General features: G+C 48.5%; 9 protein-coding genes across 9 annotated transcripts; 5 read left to right on the forward strand and 4 right to left on the reverse strand.

Moving 5' to 3' along the window:
- Window positions 1-680: 680 nt before the first annotated feature.
- On the forward strand, window positions 681-1,785 carry TRUGW13939_01995 (uncharacterized protein; the record flags this gene model as incomplete). Its single annotated transcript, XM_035485191.1, has 5 exons — window positions 681-683; window positions 762-795; window positions 973-1,019; window positions 1,131-1,289; window positions 1,348-1,785. 5 exons carry the CDS (start codon window positions 681-683, stop codon window positions 1,783-1,785), a joined length of 681 nt encoding a protein of 226 aa, XP_035341084.1.
- Window positions 1,786-2,401: 616 nt separating this feature from the next.
- Window positions 2,402-4,447, reverse strand: TRUGW13939_01996 (uncharacterized protein; the record flags this gene model as incomplete). Its single annotated transcript, XM_035485192.1, has 2 exons — window positions 2,402-3,416; window positions 3,474-4,447. 2 exons carry the CDS (start codon window positions 4,445-4,447, stop codon window positions 2,402-2,404), a joined length of 1,989 nt encoding a protein of 662 aa, XP_035341085.1.
- A 247-nt stretch (window positions 4,448-4,694) lies between these two features.
- TRUGW13939_01997 (uncharacterized protein) lies at window positions 4,695-5,519 on the forward strand (the record flags this gene model as incomplete). Its single annotated transcript, XM_035485193.1, has 1 exon — window positions 4,695-5,519. One exon carries the CDS (start codon window positions 4,695-4,697, stop codon window positions 5,517-5,519), a length of 825 nt encoding a protein of 274 aa, XP_035341086.1.
- Window positions 5,520-5,718: 199 nt separating this feature from the next.
- TRUGW13939_01998 (uncharacterized protein) lies at window positions 5,719-8,071 on the reverse strand (the record flags this gene model as incomplete). Its single annotated transcript, XM_035485194.1, has 6 exons — window positions 5,719-5,805; window positions 5,857-7,046; window positions 7,098-7,229; window positions 7,292-7,411; window positions 7,471-7,605; window positions 7,663-8,071. 6 exons carry the CDS (start codon window positions 8,069-8,071, stop codon window positions 5,719-5,721), a joined length of 2,073 nt encoding a protein of 690 aa, XP_035341087.1.
- An 800-nt stretch (window positions 8,072-8,871) lies between these two features.
- On the forward strand, window positions 8,872-9,307 carry TRUGW13939_01999 (uncharacterized protein; the record flags this gene model as incomplete). The annotated part of the gene is made up of 3 exons (XM_035485195.1): window positions 8,872-8,919; window positions 9,001-9,069; window positions 9,146-9,307. The coding sequence occupies 3 exons, from the start codon at window positions 8,872-8,874 to the stop codon at window positions 9,305-9,307; spliced, it is 279 nt and encodes a 92-aa protein (XP_035341088.1).
- Window positions 9,308-9,754: 447 nt separating this feature from the next.
- On the reverse strand, window positions 9,755-10,593 carry TRUGW13939_02000 (uncharacterized protein; the record flags this gene model as incomplete). Its single annotated transcript, XM_035485196.1, has 5 exons — window positions 9,755-9,803; window positions 9,858-9,970; window positions 10,027-10,339; window positions 10,393-10,499; window positions 10,561-10,593. 5 exons carry the CDS (start codon window positions 10,591-10,593, stop codon window positions 9,755-9,757), a joined length of 615 nt encoding a protein of 204 aa, XP_035341089.1.
- Window positions 10,594-11,583: 990 nt separating this feature from the next.
- Window positions 11,584-13,196, forward strand: TRUGW13939_02001 (uncharacterized protein; the record flags this gene model as incomplete). The annotated part of the gene is made up of 3 exons (XM_035485197.1): window positions 11,584-11,995; window positions 12,055-12,376; window positions 12,431-13,196. The coding sequence occupies 3 exons, from the start codon at window positions 11,584-11,586 to the stop codon at window positions 13,194-13,196; spliced, it is 1,500 nt and encodes a 499-aa protein (XP_035341090.1).
- Window positions 13,197-13,639: 443 nt separating this feature from the next.
- TRUGW13939_02002 (uncharacterized protein) lies at window positions 13,640-15,477 on the forward strand (the record flags this gene model as incomplete). Its single annotated transcript, XM_035485198.1, has 8 exons — window positions 13,640-13,693; window positions 13,837-13,923; window positions 14,003-14,075; window positions 14,133-14,232; window positions 14,287-14,832; window positions 14,891-14,937; window positions 14,991-15,283; window positions 15,343-15,477. 8 exons carry the CDS (start codon window positions 13,640-13,642, stop codon window positions 15,475-15,477), a joined length of 1,335 nt encoding a protein of 444 aa, XP_035341091.1.
- Window positions 15,478-16,142: 665 nt separating this feature from the next.
- Window positions 16,143-17,725, reverse strand: TRUGW13939_02003 (uncharacterized protein; the record flags this gene model as incomplete). Its single annotated transcript, XM_035485199.1, has 4 exons — window positions 16,143-16,935; window positions 16,989-17,374; window positions 17,436-17,598; window positions 17,646-17,725. The coding sequence occupies 4 exons, from the start codon at window positions 17,723-17,725 to the stop codon at window positions 16,143-16,145; spliced, it is 1,422 nt and encodes a 473-aa protein (XP_035341092.1).
- Between the last annotated feature and the right edge of the window lie 1,364 nt (window positions 17,726-19,089).

Here is a 19,089-nt window from a genome sequence, read left to right on the forward strand (position 1 = left end):
GATCTTCTTTAATGCAAATACTTACGACTCACGATGATGAACATAATTAGCGGCAAGACTCGAGACGGTCTAGGGTTTGGAAGGAACAAGGGGGTTTGTGAATTTTTTTCTATTCAAGTTGAAGCTTGTGTTTTATTGCTTGGTTTTCTGTCAGGAGTTTCGGTTTTTTTTTTTTTCACGCAAATTTGTCCAGCACGTCATGTAGAAAGCGTTCGGCTCAACTTGGATTTGTATTTAAAAGCATGTTACATAGTGGTTTTATGCCGATTCATAGCAGTACCTGCTATCATACCTAGTTAGTGACTATGATCAATATATTATTACCGTCGAATGCCCTTTTTCTGTAAACTTGTAGCGAAGAAGTCATAAGAATATTGAATAATTTCGCTTGGTTTTTCGGGTCTTCAAAATACCATACAAAGGCATCGATTACGGTATTATTACCATAGTGACGAACCGTTCCGGATATGGAATAGCGTGCTTAGGGCTCGTTAAGCGAGGACTGGGTGCGCTTCGACGCTTGTCAGTGGGCGGCCGAGTGCGGCTTGGCACGGTTGGCTCGCCCACACCAAAAAAAGTTCCACCCAATATTGAAGGAGAAGCCTTCTGCGTCCGTCTTTGACCAGCATCACTCCGACGACCACACGACAACTTGCGAGACTTGATCTCCGTCCGGCACAATGGTATGTTCATACTCTACATTGAAGAAAGACGTTTTCTTGGATACTGGGAAACGGGTCACTAACTAGTTTTTTCAATAGGCGATCAAGCACAACAACGTTATCCCCAACACCCGTGAGTTCCTCAACCCCGGCCCCCTTCGCCACGATGCATCGATGGATATCTGTATTTCCAGAAAGAAAGAGATGGATTGGAAGAAGATAGTAGCAGGAAATGAACTGGGAATTAGGATGGAGAAGAAAAAGAAGAAGAAAAAAAAAACTTGATTCTGACGGATATCGTGATGATTAGACTTCCACAAGGACTGGCAACGTCGTGTCCGCGTGCATTTCGACCAGGTACGCATCCAACTGAAAATCCTACAAGGGTCCTTCCTGTGACGACGACTTTGGAGGGACTTTTTATGAAAAAAAAAAGGACTGAAGAAGCTAACATTGAACGTTTGATAGCCCGGCCGCAAGCACCGTCGTCGTGAAGCTCGTCTGGCCAAGGCTGCTGCTGTCGCTCCTCGCCCCGTCGACAAGCTGCGCCCCGTTGTGCAATGCCCTACCATTAAGTACAACCGTCGTGCCAGGGCTGGCCGCGGTTTCACTCTCCAGGAGCTCAAGGTATATACTTTTTTTTCACTCTTTTCGAATAGTGAAACAAAAACTAACAACTATTCAGGAGGCTGGCATCGCCCGCAAGCTCGCTCCCACCATCGGCATCTCCGTCGACCACCGCCGCAAGAACATCTCCCAGGAATCCCTTGCCGCCAATGTCGCCCGTCTCCAGGAGTACAAGAACCGCCTGATCCTGTTCCCCCGCAAGAGCGGCCAATTCAAGAAGCTCGACGCGTCTGCCGACGACGTTGCCGCTGCCAAGAAGGCTTTCGCCGCCGAGGGCAAGGTTGAAGGATACGTCACCAAGGCCTCGACTGTCGTCCCCATCAAGAACACTACTGCCGCCCAGGCCGTCACTGAGATCAGCCGCTCCGATCTTCCCGAGGGCGACAAGTCTGCTTTCCGCAGACTGCGTGAGGCCCGCAGCGAGGCCCGCTACTTGGGTGCTCGTGAGAAGAGAGCCAAGGTCAAGGCTGAGGAGGCCGAGGCTGCTAAGAAATAGATATCAACTTCTTTCTCTTTCCAACATGCAATATGATAATGATATCCTCCTTCCAAAAAAAGAAAAAAGAAAAATTAACTCCTCATTTATCTCCTATGTGTGTTCTTTTATCATGTGTCCGGTTGTCACTTGATTCTAAAAAGAAAAAAACTGCATGACCCTTTTTTTGTCTCCATCGAGAGGTCCTCGGTCAAAGCGGTTGAAGTTTCTACTTGGGGTGCCTGGGTAAAATGGTACAAATTATGTTGTCTGGGTGCGGCGTGATCTCCTCTGGTCTTATGTGTTTTGCACTTAGGACTTCTTTTTATGTCATATTCAAAAATAAAGTTCCTTTTTTTTTAATCATCCTTTATTTGCTCCAGGGCTAGGAGTGTGAGTAGGTATTTAGGAGAAGGAATGAAAGAGAGAGAGGCGTGTGATACCGTTGACACTTGGTTTAGATTGTAGCAAGTGCAATCGCAACAAAAGATTAGACAAGTTTCAATTGATATTTGCAGTAGGGTAAACATCATATGGCATGATGATATTAAATTGACCTCCCAGTCATTCGATCTGGGATAAGCAAAACTTTGTACAACAATGAACTTCAAATGCTATAATTCTCTAGTATTCCACGCTATGTATCATCTCCCCTTGCTAAAGAATTAAACCCAAAAAACACATCAATAACCCCTTCTGTCGCTTTCACAATAGCTTCTATTTGCCGACTATCCCTATTCTCCGAGTCTGATGCACCAGCCCTAAGCAAATTGTGAAACAGCTGCTTTATATCTCGCTCTGCTTTGTTTCTTTTGCCCTGAACCAGGTCTGGCGCAAATACGCTAATATCTGGTTTTAACTGCGCTTCACCGGTCCAGTGGTTCAGGTCCAGTGGGCAGGAGAGCAAGATTTTTTTAGAGTCTTGCTTCTTTTTTGGGTCGTACGCAAAAAGCATTGATGATCGTTGGAGATGAGGGACGAGAGATCGTAGAGTGGATTTGTTGTTTATGGGCTCCTCGGAGAGCGACAATTTAGTATTGCCCTCAACAGTCTTCTTACCTTGGGTGAGCATTTCGGATTTTTCGCGTAGTGCTGACCACATGCGTGCCCGGCAGACAGATGTTTCCCAGAACTGGCCAACTCCTGCGCAAAGACCGGAAATGTCTAGTTTAAGCAAAGGGCTGGCTAGTCGAGACTTGATCCACGCTTGAAGACCAGGGGGGATTTTGTTGGGCTGTGTCGAGCCAGAAGTCTTCTTCACCAAAGATATGGACAGGATACGCTCTGACTGTAATTCTGTCGTAAAAGTTAAAGGTATCGAATATAAATGCTGAGGAAATGGCGCCGGTGCTGAAATGATAATCTCGTGAATCTCGGTAACGGCAGACGCCGAGTCGGTAGAAGGGACAGAGAGTTTGGAGGCGTATGTCAAGTTTAGGGGCGCGAATATCGTTAAATAGCGCTTGGATTCGTCGGTTTTCTCAAGAGCAAAGGAGTTCTTTGGTTCGGGAGATGTGGTGTCTTTTTTTGTAGGTACACTTTTCTTGGAGAAGGGGAGGAGTGATGATATTAGAGCTGAAAATGGAGGTGTTTCCGGTGCCAGTAACCGTGAAAGGGGATCATATGTCGTATCATTTGAGCTAAGAATTGAGCTATACTTTTTGTAAGCAGCTTGAAATAACCAGACTATGAATAGTGGTGAGACTTACATGAGATTCGTAACAGCATCTTGGCCAAGTTGTGACTCGCCAGTCCCTTGTTTGGCTTGCAGCGCCCATTTCTCCAATTGGGCAACGTCTGCTTTGAGTTTATCAAGTTGTGCTTCTAACTCACTCTTCACAGTCTCCTTTTTCCTGACGGCTTCAGGGACCTTGCGGTCTTCGGAGGCGCGGTCTGGCACAGCCAGATCTATAGCTTCACCAAGACCGCTCGGTCCCAATGGAGCTTTTCGTCGCCCTCGTCCAGCGCTGGGACTACTTAAAACATCTCGTCCTGCTCTTTCCGGCCTTTGTTCCAGGCCTAGTTGGGTCGGTGTTGGCGGTAATTCAGGCTCCTCGTAATCGTCTGGCAAAGGCAACGGGCCGAGAAGTCCCGAGTGCTCCAGCTCTCGAGTCGCGCTGTCCAACTCAGAAGCCAACTGCTCATCAGGATCAGGGTGCTTCTTGCTCGGCGTAGTAAGCACGTTATCCCTCGATTGTTGACGAGTCTTCACAGGACTACTACTGCTCTCCACCACTGGCGTTCCCGTTGCTGCTCTTGATATTCTGCGCGGAGGCACCGCGAAAGCTTGAATTGCGCCAGATCCCCGGCGTGGAGATATCCCCGAAAATAGATTCAGCGCATTTTTCTGAGCGGATCCTCCTCCAATTGCGCGCTCAAAGCCTCCTGTCAGAGACGGCCTGATGGCCTTTTTATCGCGTAATCCAAATCCGCTTTCGCGCCGGGTTGGGCTTCGAATTGGAGATTTAATTGGAGATCGGCTGAGGACATGCGACAACACTTCGGGGTTCGATCGAGCGAGACTCGATCTCGTGGGGGACTGGAACGATTGGCGATAGGAAATCGAAGGCCGCGAACTCTGGTTGTTGTTTACCGCCGGCGAAGAAGCAGAGGTCGCGTCGTCAACGGGGACTGCCGAAGATGAATCCCCGGTCTTGCGTCTCTTTGCGGGGAAATCGGCCATTGTTGTTTTGTTAAAAGGAAAAATTAAGTCGTTATAAAACATGCGCTGCAAAAAGCGCTACATGCCTTTTGGTGTTGCGATCTCTGTTCTCTGTTTCAAACGTAGCTCCCCTCATGTCACTTTTCGATTGTCGCGTCGCGGCCGCAAAGCCGAGTGTTTGCAGTGTTTGCACCAATGACATAACCGCATGTCCCCCTCCCGATGTTGTCTTTCCCGGTTGATTCCTTTTTCTCCGACTTGTCAAGCCATGCAGCGCTGTATTCGTGCACAAAGAGGCTGCGCACCATTGCGGCGGCCTTGTGCATGTTGCAGATCACAATTTTCTCTCTCGTCTAGACCGAATCTACGACAATCAATCCCAAAGACAGCCGTCCTCGACCTCCCTCCTCCGCGATGCTTCAGTAATAATACCTTGCGCCGTGACGAAGCAAAAACAGAGTCGCACAGCAGGGCCACCGATTCACAAGCACATCCACTGTCGGGTTATTACTATGACCTTTTATACAACAGCTCTTATCCGCACCGGCCGGCGGTTCGCGCCGTCGAGAGACCAAAGGAGGAGGAGCACCAACAAGAAAAAGAGCCATCCAAAGATGAGAAAATGTCGATAGTGTTTGGTACGCGACTCGCCGGTCCAGGCTACCAGTCAACACGATACAATCCCGAAACCATGCCGCCCGAGTCAACCTGGAAGACTATCAACGGGGTACCCATCCCGCCGCGCCCGTCGGAGCCCGATAATTGCTGCATGAGCGGTTGCGTGCACTGTGTCTGGGACGATTATCGGGATGATCTCGAGGACTGGGCTTCGCGAGTACAAACAGCAAGGGCCAAGATTTCCCACGCAGCAACAAGTGATACTCCGCAGTCGGATATGCGTCAGTCCCCCAGGAAAGAAGTTGCCAGTGCCAGTGTGAGCATGGATGATGATGGCGGAGGCAGTGAGAGTAATTGGGAGCTGCCGTCGTCGCCAGATGGAGATGAACTGTTTGCGGGGATTCCTGTGGGTATCAAGGAATTCATGAGGACTGAAAAGAAGCTTCGAGAGAAGAAGCAGCAGGAGGGAGGTTGACCTCTGAAAATACACATTTATTCGACACTTTGTATATAAATTTGCACGCTATTCAGCATAGCGGCTAGACATAGATTCCCATATGACGTTAGATATCATTATGATTTGTGATAAATATCCAAAAATTCTAGCATTGAAGATACATCGCCATCAATAGACTTAGTCTCCATCCTTGTCAGGCATATAAATCGATCCTCGATCATGAAGCCGTGCGTAATGAATCTGTCACGGCATTGTTCACGAGCTCTTTAAGTCTAGCTTTGCGAGCTTCGGATAGGGTATCGGGCTAGATTAATTTAGCAATGTTCCTAGGTTAGTTTCAAATTGGTGAACTTACGTTGTTATCCAGTAATTCCTTGATCATGACCACCAGATTCTCACGATCCTTGGTCTTTTGAATACTGGCATTGTCTGTCCCCGAGATATCCCCTTCGAGCGTCTCTTCCACTAATTGGTAGACATCGGTATTGTAGAGACGATCCGCAACAGCCAGCGATCCTTTGGTATGAGACGCCATTAAAGCCAGAGCAAACCAGCCTTCGCTGCGCACCACAGGCCATTCTGTCTGAGTAACCATGGCGTCGACAGGGCGCGCAACATCTTCATGGAGATCAAATAACCGGTCAAATAGATCCGTGACTTCTTCACTGCTGCCATCCTCCCTAGAGCGAGCTCCAAGAGTCCGGCAAATAGAGGCCACTATGCGGCCAATTTCTGTTTTTATTGGTGTACTATCGGTCCTACCAAGAAGGGACAACAGAAGTGATAGATAGGTGCGCAAGTGCGCAGGCGAATCCGGGTCGGGCGACAGAGGCGCAAGAAGTCGACCGATGTTCTCAACAGATGAGTTTATAACCAAACGGATGAGGCTTACAGCGGCAAGCTGTACCTGAGGAATCGTGTCAGATGTCCATAGGTGTGACACGGTGGGGATGATGTCGGCTTCCCCCAATTTCCCACGGTTTTCTTCTAAAATTGCCAGGTTCTTCAAGAAGCCAAGGGCCGCGTGCAGTACACTCCCCCGTGCATTATTATTCTGCTTCAGCATGGCTATTAAAGATCGGTGAATATCCAGTTCACTTATCATTAACCTGCACACTTCATCCGATCTTGCCAAATTCCCAAGAATGACACATGCACATATTTGCAATTGGTCTTCCGGCTCGGCCATCCATGATTTGAGACTGTTGAATAGGGATGACCCTACAGGATAGACCTCTGCGAATTCCGAAACAGCGGATACATTGGAAATGGTTTGATTTAGTTTCAGCTGCGTCTGAGCAAGAAGCTTGACGTCTTCACTCGACGACTCATCCACATCATTGATATCGTATGAATGACGGAGAACAGACAGCAATTTCTCGACCAGCCCGTGTTGAACGCATGCATTCTGAAAGCGTTCATTTTGTAGGTATCTAGACAGGCACTCCACTAGACAGGCAAACTGTGCAAAGGTGGTGTCTTTGTTTACAGCCAAGTCCATGATGAGGATGATGGTACCATCGGGAGAGTTGGCAATTCCATCCTCTAAAAAAGAGTCAGTGTTATCCTAAGGAGGTCTTGTAGGGAGGAATAGACCTTTTTCTGCGGTTATTGAGACAAGTTCATATGCAAAGTTGAGTAGGGCATTTCCTTCAATGGCTCCGTCGGAAATCAACTTGAGCAGAATATATCCAAGCCGGTTTGCTGCTACTTGACTCTGAGCCGGTTCTAACTTTCGTTAATAAACACACGCCCACACACACATAGAGAAAAGGGTTTTTGCAGCTTACCAAAATCCATACAGATATTGTAGATGACAGGAATGACGACGTGTACCAAACCCGGATTGAGAATCAACCGAATTATAGGCAGGGTGCTGTTCTTCGATACAACAATCTCCCGGTTTTCATCTATTGTTTTAGTTTAGTTCATCTGTCCAATATAATAGGTCCAAACAAGAAAGTCTTACCGGTATCAGCGCAGGAATTTCCGATTAGTCTCAGAGAATGAAACAAAACTTGTTCCTCTACTTCCTCCGGTGTTGCAACCAGTTGCAGAAAAAACTCTAGAACTCCTGACTGTCCGAAAGCTGATCTCCATGACGCTACGCCGAGTTAGCAAGAAGCCTCTTGCAATGGTAAAACTCATGGATATGCCTCACGCTCTCGGCTGCCATTTGCCAGGGCTTCCACCGCTCTGGGCATATATTTGGATCTACTCCGCCACAACTTGTCGAGAATAGAAGGAACGTCTCCCAGAAGCTGGGGGCTACGCTGTCCAGAGTCAGCAGTTTCGAGAGAGTCGCGTAGTTTCTGGAGATCGAAGCTCTCTGCATCGCTCGCATGGTCGAGGACCTCTTGCAAAGCACGAAACATTTGGTCTTCTTCTTCGGGCGTGATTTCCTCTCGTTTCTCTGTGGAAGTAGCTGAAGCAGGACCTCCTTCGAGGGCTGAGAGGATTGAGTCCGCAGAAGGTAGATCGAGCTTCTCAACTGTAATATCTGCACTGGCACCCCCAAGGGCACCCGAGACAGGCTCGGGGCTCCCATCTTTATACTCGTGAGAAGCCATATTGACTGATGGCAATATCCAAGGGTTGGATGCCTAATAATGGTTGTATCGGTGCTCTTCGTAGAGGCAGCATTCGACTCAAGGACCACAGTGGCTTAATTAAATGAAGTCACGCATCTCACTTGAGCGACAATTCCTAGTTAGCAAGTCGCCAATATTGGCGAAGGAGGATTCAAGCTCCTCGGTGGCAGCCTGTAAACCCCACTTGGCTTAGGTGCCTGCCCTGTTGTGGCCTGAGAGAGCACGCGAGCTAGATCTTGTCTAGTATAAACTCGAGCTGTCGATTTGTCGCGGTGATATAGACAGGAGTGTTGCCTGTGGCTATGGATCAGCCACTGCAAGCGATTTGAGGGTGAGGTTGTTGGAGTGAATACAATTGGTGGGGATGGTGACTCGGAGACGAGCTTAGCGGCCTGTCTGAAATATATACTTTGGTATGTACATGACACCTCCTGTGCTCAATATCGTGAAGACATTGGCCCTGAGCAGTACGAAAATATCAAAAGTCGAGGAATATATATTAGACCAAGTAAAATAAAACATGACTACAACCATAAGAGAAATTGGCATGTCGAAATATGCACCAGGAGGTTCAATAATAATAATAAGGTGGAGCGGCGGCTACTGAGCCAGGAGACTTCCGCGGCGCGAAGCTGTCTGTCCGTCTGTCTGGCCTTTCAGACTCTGGCGCTGCACGACACCTTGCGCAACAGCGTTCCTGAAACTGCGCTTCGTTGATTTTTAGTCTGCACGTTCCAAGAATACCTATCTCAGTCGTTTTCGAAAACAAAAAAGCAACCATGACGCGCGCACAACAAACAGTCTCCGCTCTCCTTTTGCTCTCTTCCGTACGTGCAGTCCATGGATATACAATGAAAAAGACTCGCAGCCCATCGCAGAAACTATACTGACATTTTTTACTGCTATAGCTCTACCTGGCTATCTACCTTGGCCTCATCCCCATCAACGAGACCGTGCAGAACGAGGTTATCCCTGTGGTACGTTCTCCTGTGTACTCCCCGCGCACATCGTCGATTCGGCATTATTTTTTCTAACTCTTCCATCTCCTCAAAGCTGCCATTCTACGCCCTCATTGTTCTCGCCTGTTTCCTCGGTGCGCGCCTCGGCTATATGATCCTGACGTTTAACGACGTGCCCGAAGAGCACGAGTCGCTCAAGAAAGAGATTGAGCAGGCCAAGGCCGAGCTCCGCAAGTTGAATGTCGATGTCGATTAAGAAGGTCTTGAAAATTTGGTGAACACTTCTTGTCGAGACTGTGGCTTGTATTATATTTGGAGTCTTTATTGTCAAGCGGGGGACGTTTTTTTATATTAATATGTGACATCTGGGACCGGGGTGGTTAGGGAGCAGGCATTTAATGATGGAATGATAATACCTGTGACCGAGCCCGTGCAAGTATGCTATCGAATATTGGGCTATTTGTTATCATCTACATATACCAGTCCATTACTGAGACTACTTTCTGGACTGTTCCAAAAGCGAAAAATGCCACTCTTTCGTTGAAGCTCTATAAAAAAAAAGGAACCAAATAAAAATGTGATAAACAGCAAGAAAATCTTCAATTATATTTCTCAGCCAACCACCAATTCAAAATGCTGTGAAATATGCAGAACGCCGTTGAAAAATGGTGCATTATGCATTAAGGGTCGTCATTAACAGAAACTACACAACTGGGCTTTTCTTTGCGAGTGCGTCATGTTCGTCAATATCCCTGATGGCTGCGGTTAGTTTGAGAGCAATAGCAATCAAAAAAAGAAGAGCTTACTTGGCTTCCCAAGGGTAGCAGATCCAGACATCGCCGGTAGTGACGGCGGCGTGATACCGGCCGGCGGACATCATCTCATCGGGCAGCTTGCCCTTCTTCGACTTGTTCTTGTTCTAATAGCATACGGTTAATACCGCAGTCATCAGGGATCGGAACAACCAAAACTCACGTGCAAAACGAAAATAGAAAACGTCGTCTTTTCACCCTCACGGCCCAGGTTCTTCTGCGCAAGTTCAACGTCCTTCTCCAATTCCCGGACAGCGTATTCAAGAGTCGTGCGGGTGTCGTCCACCTCGTCCACGATGAGCACGTTCTTGCCGATCAGGTTGGCCATCTCCAGAGAGCTCAAATCCAACCACTGCGTTCGCGTAACCTTGGTTCCAGGAACCTCCTCGGGGTCGTCGAAGCCGAGATTCTCGTAGAGAGACAGACCGATTGCCTGGATAGGGATGTTGGGCTCGCCCGGGCGCTTCAAGAAGGAGCTGGAGAATGGAGACGTTAGCCAGATGCAGATGTAGTATCTAACAGTACATACCGGAGGATTCGAGCAGGGATATAACCACCGCCACCAATGGCAATCATCAGATTCGGCTGGTGACCATCGAGGATCGCGTCTGCGGATTTCTGGCACAGCTTGTGCACCTATAGTGGGATCGGAGCGTCAGTTGCGTATGGAGCCGGGCCACGATCCGGCTGGACTGACCTCGTTGTAAGTGACATAGTATTTCTCAGGCATCTTGACGGTTCGAGTCGGAATGCTGTTCAAGACAAATGGATTTCGACAGGCGAGGCTCTAGTGAGAAAAGCCGCTAATGAAGATCCGGAGGATAGGATACCGATACGGGTCTGTTAACCAGAGTAGGCGTTTCAAGACAACCGGGGGAAAGAATGACCAGAATCACAAGAAAGAAAAAGGACGAAAATCTCCCGTGCAGGCAGACATTATTACTGCCCATTGTTTTTTTTTTTTTTGTTTTCCCCACTCTGGTTACCACTTAACTTTTTTTTTTTTTCCCTCCCCCTCTGTGATGGCACCCTTCAGGCTCGCCCGCTCGGAGGACGCCGCCTGGAGAGCCGTTAGCCCCGCCCTAGGCCCGATGCGGAATGCGGGTTAGGGCTGCAGCCGGCGCGTGGCTCCTGCCTGATCCTCGTACCACGATGAACTCTTGTTGTTTACTCTCGGAAGTCGGTGTTATTATTTGCTTCACACTCGCCTATGGCAAACACTAGAGATATCACTGGCATTCCATGCACTCCGTTTGTCTGTCAGTTGCATCATGCCGGCATCCCTCGTCGGTGTTCTCCGTAGTACAATTCTACGTGCCGCAGGGACCATGGGGGTTCCCTCCAATTTCCCCGTCTGAAGGTGTTCTTCACTCGCTACGCGTCGTCAGTCAATAATAACACGCCCCGTATTATTATTCGGACTGGTTCACGCATGTATAGCATCAGCTTTTTGTTCGCCAGTTAAGAATATGACTGTCCCGAGTCCCACCGATGCCCAAGCTAATTTAGCGTCCAAAACGGAGTCCGGTTTCTTGTTTTTCGACCACTGACAGTCGAGGTAGTCAGTTTACGCAGATTATTATTCTCCCCGCCTTTTGTTCTGTTATTCTATCTTCTTTTCACATTTACGAATCTTTATAAAGAACTCGGCACTTGGGCAAATCTCATAATGGCGGAGCTGGAGGCCGATTCGTAATGCTCGCGCGGAAAGAAGTCCGACATGGCGAATGCGCTGGAGGTTCCCCGTCATTTGAGACGGCCTGGAGATGATGGCTATCTGACTCCCATGATCGAAGATACAGAAAGGCAATTGGAGCTGTCGAGTTATTTTCCCGAGGACTTATCCCATCTTCATCTTCATCGCAGTTTAGGCGAAGCTCATGCCTCCACTCTCGAAAGAGTAAACTCTCTCGTTCTTCGCCCAAATCGAAGTCGTTGTAGTGCAAATGGCGACTGCATTTCCCACTACTGTGCAGATCATGCCGAGCGGCTTCCTTCAACCAAGGAGGAAGACAGGGAAGACGAACAAAGCAGCGGGAAGCTTGGCTTTAAGCAGCGCATCCGTCATATGACATGGGCTTACTTCACCTTGACCATGGCAACAGGCGGAATCGCCAATGTCCTGCACCACAGTATGTTTTTCTCTCTCTGTACTTCCTCAATCCAATCTAGCCGCCTGATGAATCAACAGTTCCGAGTTCTTATAGATTCCACGGCCTGGACACTATCGGCCTAGTCATTTTCCTGTTAAATATTGTCTTGTACGTCGCTATCTGGGGCTTGCTCCTCGTGAGATTTACATCATTTCCGTACACCTTCAAGGCCTCCTTTCTTCATCCGACTGAGTCATTGTTTGCTCCTGCAACCGTCGTTTCCTTCGGGACTATATTGATCAATATATCCCAGTATGGACCAGATCGGACTGGCCCCTGGCTTCTGGATGTGGTGCGGGTTCTGTTCTGGTTCGATCTGGCACTTGCATTCTGTCTCTCTGCAGGCGTCTATCTTCTTTTGTTAGTCCAGTCTTCCCTGTACAAATATGTACACATCTAACTCTGCTCATGCAGGTGGTCTACTCAGACTTTTACCATCGCTCAAATGACCCCCATTTGGATTTTTCCGGCCTATCCAATGTTGATTATCGGCTCTCATGCCGGAGTTCTCAGCGCACAATTGGGGCCGGGCCAGTCTTTTTACATCATAGTAGGCGGTTTCACCATCCAGGGCGTTGGATTTCTGGTATCGCTGATGGTCTATTCCGCCTTTATTTACCGGCTCATGACGCAGAAGCTCCCAAAGGAAAACTTACGACCGGGAATGTTCGTCTCTGTTGGACCGAGTGCCTTTACTGTTGCAGGAGTTCTCACCATGGCAGAAAACGCCGAGAGGGCTTTCCCATCCGACCTCTTTGGCAATGGCAAGCTCGCGGCGATGATTGTGAGGGTGATTGCAAACTTCACCTGCCTCTGGCTGTGGGGACTGGCAATTTTTTTCTTTTTCATCGCAACTTCTGCACATCTCCCCCCAGTCATGCAAGGCGGTCGAATGGTCTTTTCAATGACTTGGTTCTCCTTTGTCTTCCCAAACACGGCATTGATAACAGCAACATTTGCCATTGGTAAGGTGTTTTTGTGCAGGCCGATAGAAATCCTGGGATTGGCCATGACCGTCCTGCTGATTATAGTCTATCTTTTCGTTGTCTACATGATGATACGCGCAATCGTGCTGCACCACATATTATGGCCGCAAAAGGGCGAAGACAAGGACGAAGGCGGGTTTCGAATTGCAGAAATTAAGCCTGAGTCGCCTCTACGAGGTGTGACGCCTGTGTGATTGTAATTTTCGTGTGTTTTGTTTCTGGGTATACAATGGACATTTCCTCGCTGAACAAATAGATAATTTGAAATAAATATGAACCTAATATTTAATATTATTAAACGTAGAGGGAAAGGATTTATTTTTGAAAACCAAGAGCGCGGTCTTACGAAATCGATACCAAATTTTTTTTATATAGAACAAAGAGAGAGTAAATAATAATGTCAACAAAATAATAACCAAATCGGCAGGTTTCGGACGGCGAGCTACCGGCCCGTCACCTGACGGCTTCTTCCGAGGCGCAAAGCTAACCCAGGCGTGCCGAAGCCTGAAAGACCAACGACCACGTTCAAGCAAAAACACCTTCGTTCTTTTTGGTGTCCCTCTCCCCTCCCTCTCTCGTTTTCCACTAGACCGCTTGTGTTTTTTCTTCTTCTTCATATTCAACCCATCGGCCCAAGATGTTTCGATTTGTTCGCAGCAGGCCGATTGCGACGGCTCTGAGAGCTGCAGCCGTAAGTTCACACCAGTTCTCTTGACGACATCTGGTCCATCTACAGACGCGTTCTTTGGCTCGTCCTGTTTTATCTGGATCAACTGCAATGGAAATATTGGTTGGTCTGGTTCGCTGACTGGTTTTGTTTTGTTTTTTTTCTAGGAGCCCCCAGTGCAGTGCAGATTCGCTGCGCAACAAAAGAGAAATCTTTCCATCCACGAATACCTTTCCGCCAACCTCCTGAAAACTGTGAGTGACACCTCGATCTGTTTGGATAAGAACAGGCACACTGCTACAATCGAATCCGCTGCTAACCGCAGACGAATAGTATGGCGTTGGTGTCCCTAAGGGCGAGGTGGCCCGTACTGCTGAAGAGGCAGAGGCTGTTGCCAAGTCAATTGGTATATCTCCCACGAAAACAAAGTGATGGATTTGATGGATGCTAAGAAATGAATTAGGTGGAGATGACATGGTCATCAAGGCCCAGGTTCTTGCCGGTGGTCGAGGAAAGGGTTCTTTCGACAACGGTCTGAAGGGTGGTGTCCGTGTTATCTACTCGTAAGTTGGGGACCTACCATGTGCTATATTTAATTGCAAACTGACTGCAATCAGCTCAACCGAGGCCAAGATGTTCGCCGACCAAATGATTGGACACAAATTGGTCACGAAGCAAACCGGCGCTGGCGGTCGTCTCTGCAACGCTGTCTACATCTGCGAACGCAAATTCGCTCGCCGCGAATTCTACCTTGCTATCCTGATGGACCGCCAGACTCAGTCTCCCGTTATTGTGGCCTCGTCTCAGGGTGGTATGGACATTGAGTCGGTCGCAAAAGAAAGCCCCGACGCCATCCACACAACCCCCATTGACATCAAAGTCGGTGTTACCGATGAGATTGCCCGCAGCATTGCCACCGACCTTGGATTCTCTGAGCAGTGCATTGAAGACGCCAAGGACACCATTCAGAACCTCTACAGGGTCTTCACCGAGAAGGATGCTACTCAGATCGAAATCAACCCTCTCTCCGAGACATCCGACCACCAGGTTCTTGCCATGGACGCCAAGCTTGGATTCGATGACAACGCGGAGTTCAGACAGAAGGACGTTTTCTCGTGGCGGGACACCACCCAGGAGGATGCTGACGAGGTCAAGGCTGCTGAGTAAGTTTTGTCGCTGTTGGAAATTCGGGAACAACAATTCTGACAGCTACTGCAACAGACACGGTCTCAACTTCATCAAGCTCGATGGAGACATTGGCTGCTTGGGTATGTCTCTCCTGCCGTGTGGGCTGTGATAACTATAACTAACTGTATTGCAGTGAACGGTGCCGGTCTTGCCATGGCTACTATGGATATCATCAAGCTGAACGGAGGCAACCCTGCTAACTTCTTGGACGTTGGCGGTGGTGCCACCCCTGCTGCCATCAAGTCGGCATTTGACTTGATCACGAGCGACCCCAAGGTCAGCGCTATCTTCGTCAACATCTTCGGTGGTATTGTGCGATGTGACGCCATCGCCCAGGGTCTTATCAATGTTGTCGGCGACATGGGCCTCCGCACCCCAGTCATTGCTCGTCTGCAGGGTACCAACATGGAGCAAGCTCGCAAGCTGGTAAGCTTTCTTTTGCAAGGCGTAACATATATAAATGAATTTGCTAATATAAATACTAGATTGACGAATCTGGCCTCAAGATCTTCTGCATCCAGGACCTCCAGAGCGCCGCCGAGAAGTCGGTCCAATTCTCCAAGGTCGTCAAGCTGGCTCGTGATATTGATGTCGGTGTCGAGTTCACTCTGGGTATTTAAATAAACTCTCCAATCTTATACAACCGAACTTGATCCGAACCATTCTGCGGCTGCTCTTTTCTTTTTCACTTTATTATTCCCCCCCTTGGTTCGAGTTTGATAAAAGATAATAATAAGAGTTGGTTGCGCGAATATCGTCATTATACATTATGGGAATTCGTGTCTATTTTACTACTTCTTTGATCAATTCCAGCAACCAGACCTGATATTTTCAAATTTCTTATTAATCATTTGTCTTTTTTATTTTCTTTCTCAGATTCAATCGCTGATTGAAGGATGAAATTGGACACGAATATAGACTACTATCGGTGTGGAAGAAAGAAGGAAAGAAAGAAAGAATTGCAGATCTCGGAATAGTTGGCAGGATTGGTTGTCTCCTCTGTTTTTGATCCCCCTTTCGAATGTACTTTTTTTGTTAGTGCTAATTGATAGACTTATCGAGAGTTTGTGTTTCTCGCTATGTTATACTTTTCGTGTATGATCTTTTGTCTTTTTTTTTATATCAATGGATTGGTAACATCAGTCAGTATGTTCTATGTTTAGTTTTTGAATGGAGGTTGTTCATAAAGATTACTTTTAAAAGATTTAGATTTGTAATTGATATTATTAATCAGTATGCTTTATTTTTTTTCCTCAAAAAAGTTTGGATCTACGAGGATTCAATGTTAGTAAAATTTTAAATCTGGATCAAACGACCAAACAGCAATCCCTTTGGTTCCAATAACACCGTACAGCTGGTGATTTCCAAAAGTGAGGTTCCCGATACCCTGGAAAAAATCTTGATAGCCTATAGGGAAATTGACATCACGCTTGATCCCAGGCGCGAAAACGCTATGCATCTTGAGCTCGTTCGTTAATGACGGCGAGTATACCAACCCGTCTGGCGATAATAGTCTGCCCTGGCTGATATTAACACCAGGTATATGGGCATTTAGGGTGTCAGTATCGTCGATGGTGAATACTGCCAGGTGATCGGTTGAGGCGCGGTAGCAGATGAACATGGGTGCATCTAGATTTGCGCCTGCGAGGTATTGGGTGACGGCGGTACCATAACGGCACAGGTATTGATTATACCGAAATGCGGTGGTAAGGGGACCATACGATTGGCTGTGTCTTGGCTTTGTGACAAGAAGCTTGGATTCAACAAGGATGAGGTTATCGTTTGAGGTGGAATACTTCTTTCTAAAGAACCTGGAGAGGGATTCTGGGAGATCTAGCTCAATCACAGTGATGACACTTGCGTCTTCATTCCAATGAGTGAACATAGGGTTAGCGTCAAGGCCCACAGACCGCAAGCTACCACTTATCAGGTTCCAGCTGTAGAGCGTATGTTGTTTGGTTGGACTTTGGAGGATCATTGCCACGTAGTTGTCTCTGATATTGACTTCAAAGATCGAGGAAGAGGGTATCCTGACTGAAGTGCTCTCTCCACTGGCCAAGTTCCATACGGTACAATGCCTGTACAAGTCAGATGCATGTCGGAATAAGATTGATACAAACATTAATCTTACCCCGAGGCTTGGACAAACAAAAAGGACCCGGAAACATGTATCGTTGAGATGGTGCCCCGAGTTACGGGCACAAAGTCTGCAACGGCTCCAGCCTGTAGATCGCGGACAAAGGCGCGCCTCTTATCCCGGGATACCCAGGCGACTTTTGCGGAACAGTACGACACGAGGCCCAGCGTCGCAGTGTCATACGCATAGTCCGGTCCGTCTAGCCAAGGGTAAACGGCTTGACGGCATGGAGAGCCCGTTTCCAAGCTGTATCTTCGTTCGACAAAGGCGCGAAATCCCTCAGTAGACAGGTTCGTTTCAGTCTCTGGGACGCAATAGAAGCGCAACACTGGCCGATAAACGGCATTAGACGATAGACGGTCTTGCCATTGTTTGGAAACCTGTTTTCATCCGCAATCAGTATGAGACGTGGCGGCTCCGACAAGATCGCGGATATCATACTCTCTGCAGACGTAGGATATCCCGCAGATCCAAGTACGTTGTCATTTCGACAACGAGTTCAAGGGGAAGACATCCGACAATATCACGCTGCAGGGTCTTGGATGCGCGGTTATATATTCGACGCCACTCATTCGGCTGCAAGAGATCGAGCAGTTGGTCTAACCTGTAGCCTAGTCAGAGGTGGAGAAACTCGTAGAGACGTCGTCATACGCGGTCTGTCGAGCTTGATTTGTTTGTAGGGATGCGAAGGCGCTTGCAAACCCCCCGTGGGGATCGCCACCGGGACCCATGCGATGCGCGAGAGCTCTTCTTCGTCTTTGTGCTGGTAGAGTACTGCTGTACTACTCAGTGAGGTAGGTGATCGAGGTGTATCTTCGAACGAGGCCTAGACAGGCAAGCGGCAGGCGGCAGGCGGGGACTTGCCCGGGGGGTGCGCCAGGGCTCCACTTAAGTTCCTTCCCTCCCGGTCGATCTCGACTCGCGATGAGATCGTTGGAACCTGTCTGCTGTACTCTCCAAACAACTCTACAGGGTATTCGCTTACTCTGGCTACTCGCATATGCCCAATACCTACTGGGTACATACTACCGCGTCACATCCTGTGCCAAACACAGTAAGCAGAGTGCTCGCCATGTCCAGCACAGGCTAACAATCCCCGCCAAGTTCGAGCATTCGTCGTCTCCCTTAGGGAGGTTATTAGCAGATCCTGCGGCATCCTCCGATTCCTCGGGCCTCTCGCGCTTATAAACAAGGGAGACGCGTCCAGCCCCTGGGCGAGTCAGAGAGCACTGGAGTCTGGGCGACAATCGCATTAGTATTTTGTTGATGCTACTCCCGCGTACGACGTTTTGAAGAAGCACATGGTGGCACCAGCCTATGAACTGAGGTAGCACTGCCGGGGTGGATCGAAGGAAGCTGATCGATATGCTGCCGACCCGCTTCCTGACGAAAAAGGAGCATCGCAAATTCGCAATCACGAATAATACCCTTGTTTAGTCTTCCAGCGAAAAAGTCTATTGCTGGCAAACGCTCAGGCGGCCATCGATTCATTCGACCCAGGCCCTCGACCCTGAAGAACACGGTAGCAATTGCCAATCGCCCTGAGCTTCAGCCTGAATAATCAATCGCACGTAGCATCCAATCTCAGCAGCGGGCCATCCACTGTTTGCCGATTCGTCTTAGGGGCAGCCACAGGGGTTTCGCCAACCAGTCACTTTGGGAGGTTTGATGTTTGAGCAGTCACAGACTCCCAGCTGTAGTTCTGCAGCTGCAGCTGCTACTACTGCCCCCATCCCAGATCAGCCTCAGCTGCTGCAGTGCTGCGTTGCGCTGACGGGCGCCCCTGCTAAGTGCTAACCGCAGCAGGCGCTTTCTCTTTCTTCTTTCTGTTCAAGAACATCCATCACACGTAATCAGCTAGTCGGTCTCGGACTTCTCACCACCAACCTCTCCCGCTTCCTCCGTCTCCTCTCTCTCCTCCCTCCTTTCCTGTCCCGTATAGACTATCTATTCTTTCGTACTCGGCCCGTTGTTGCTCGGGTCGCTTCCATTCTTCAGTCTATCGCGCCACCCGATCGGGCCAAGGGGAGAAAAAAAAAGGTGGGGAATAGTTCCAGACGAGCGAGAGAAATCGGCAGCGGAGTCCGGACAGATA

This window comes from Talaromyces rugulosus, chromosome I (assembly GCF_013368755.1).
Source record: "Talaromyces rugulosus chromosome I, complete sequence".
In the NCBI taxonomy this organism is placed as follows: domain Eukaryota; kingdom Fungi; phylum Ascomycota; class Eurotiomycetes; order Eurotiales; family Trichocomaceae; genus Talaromyces; species Talaromyces rugulosus.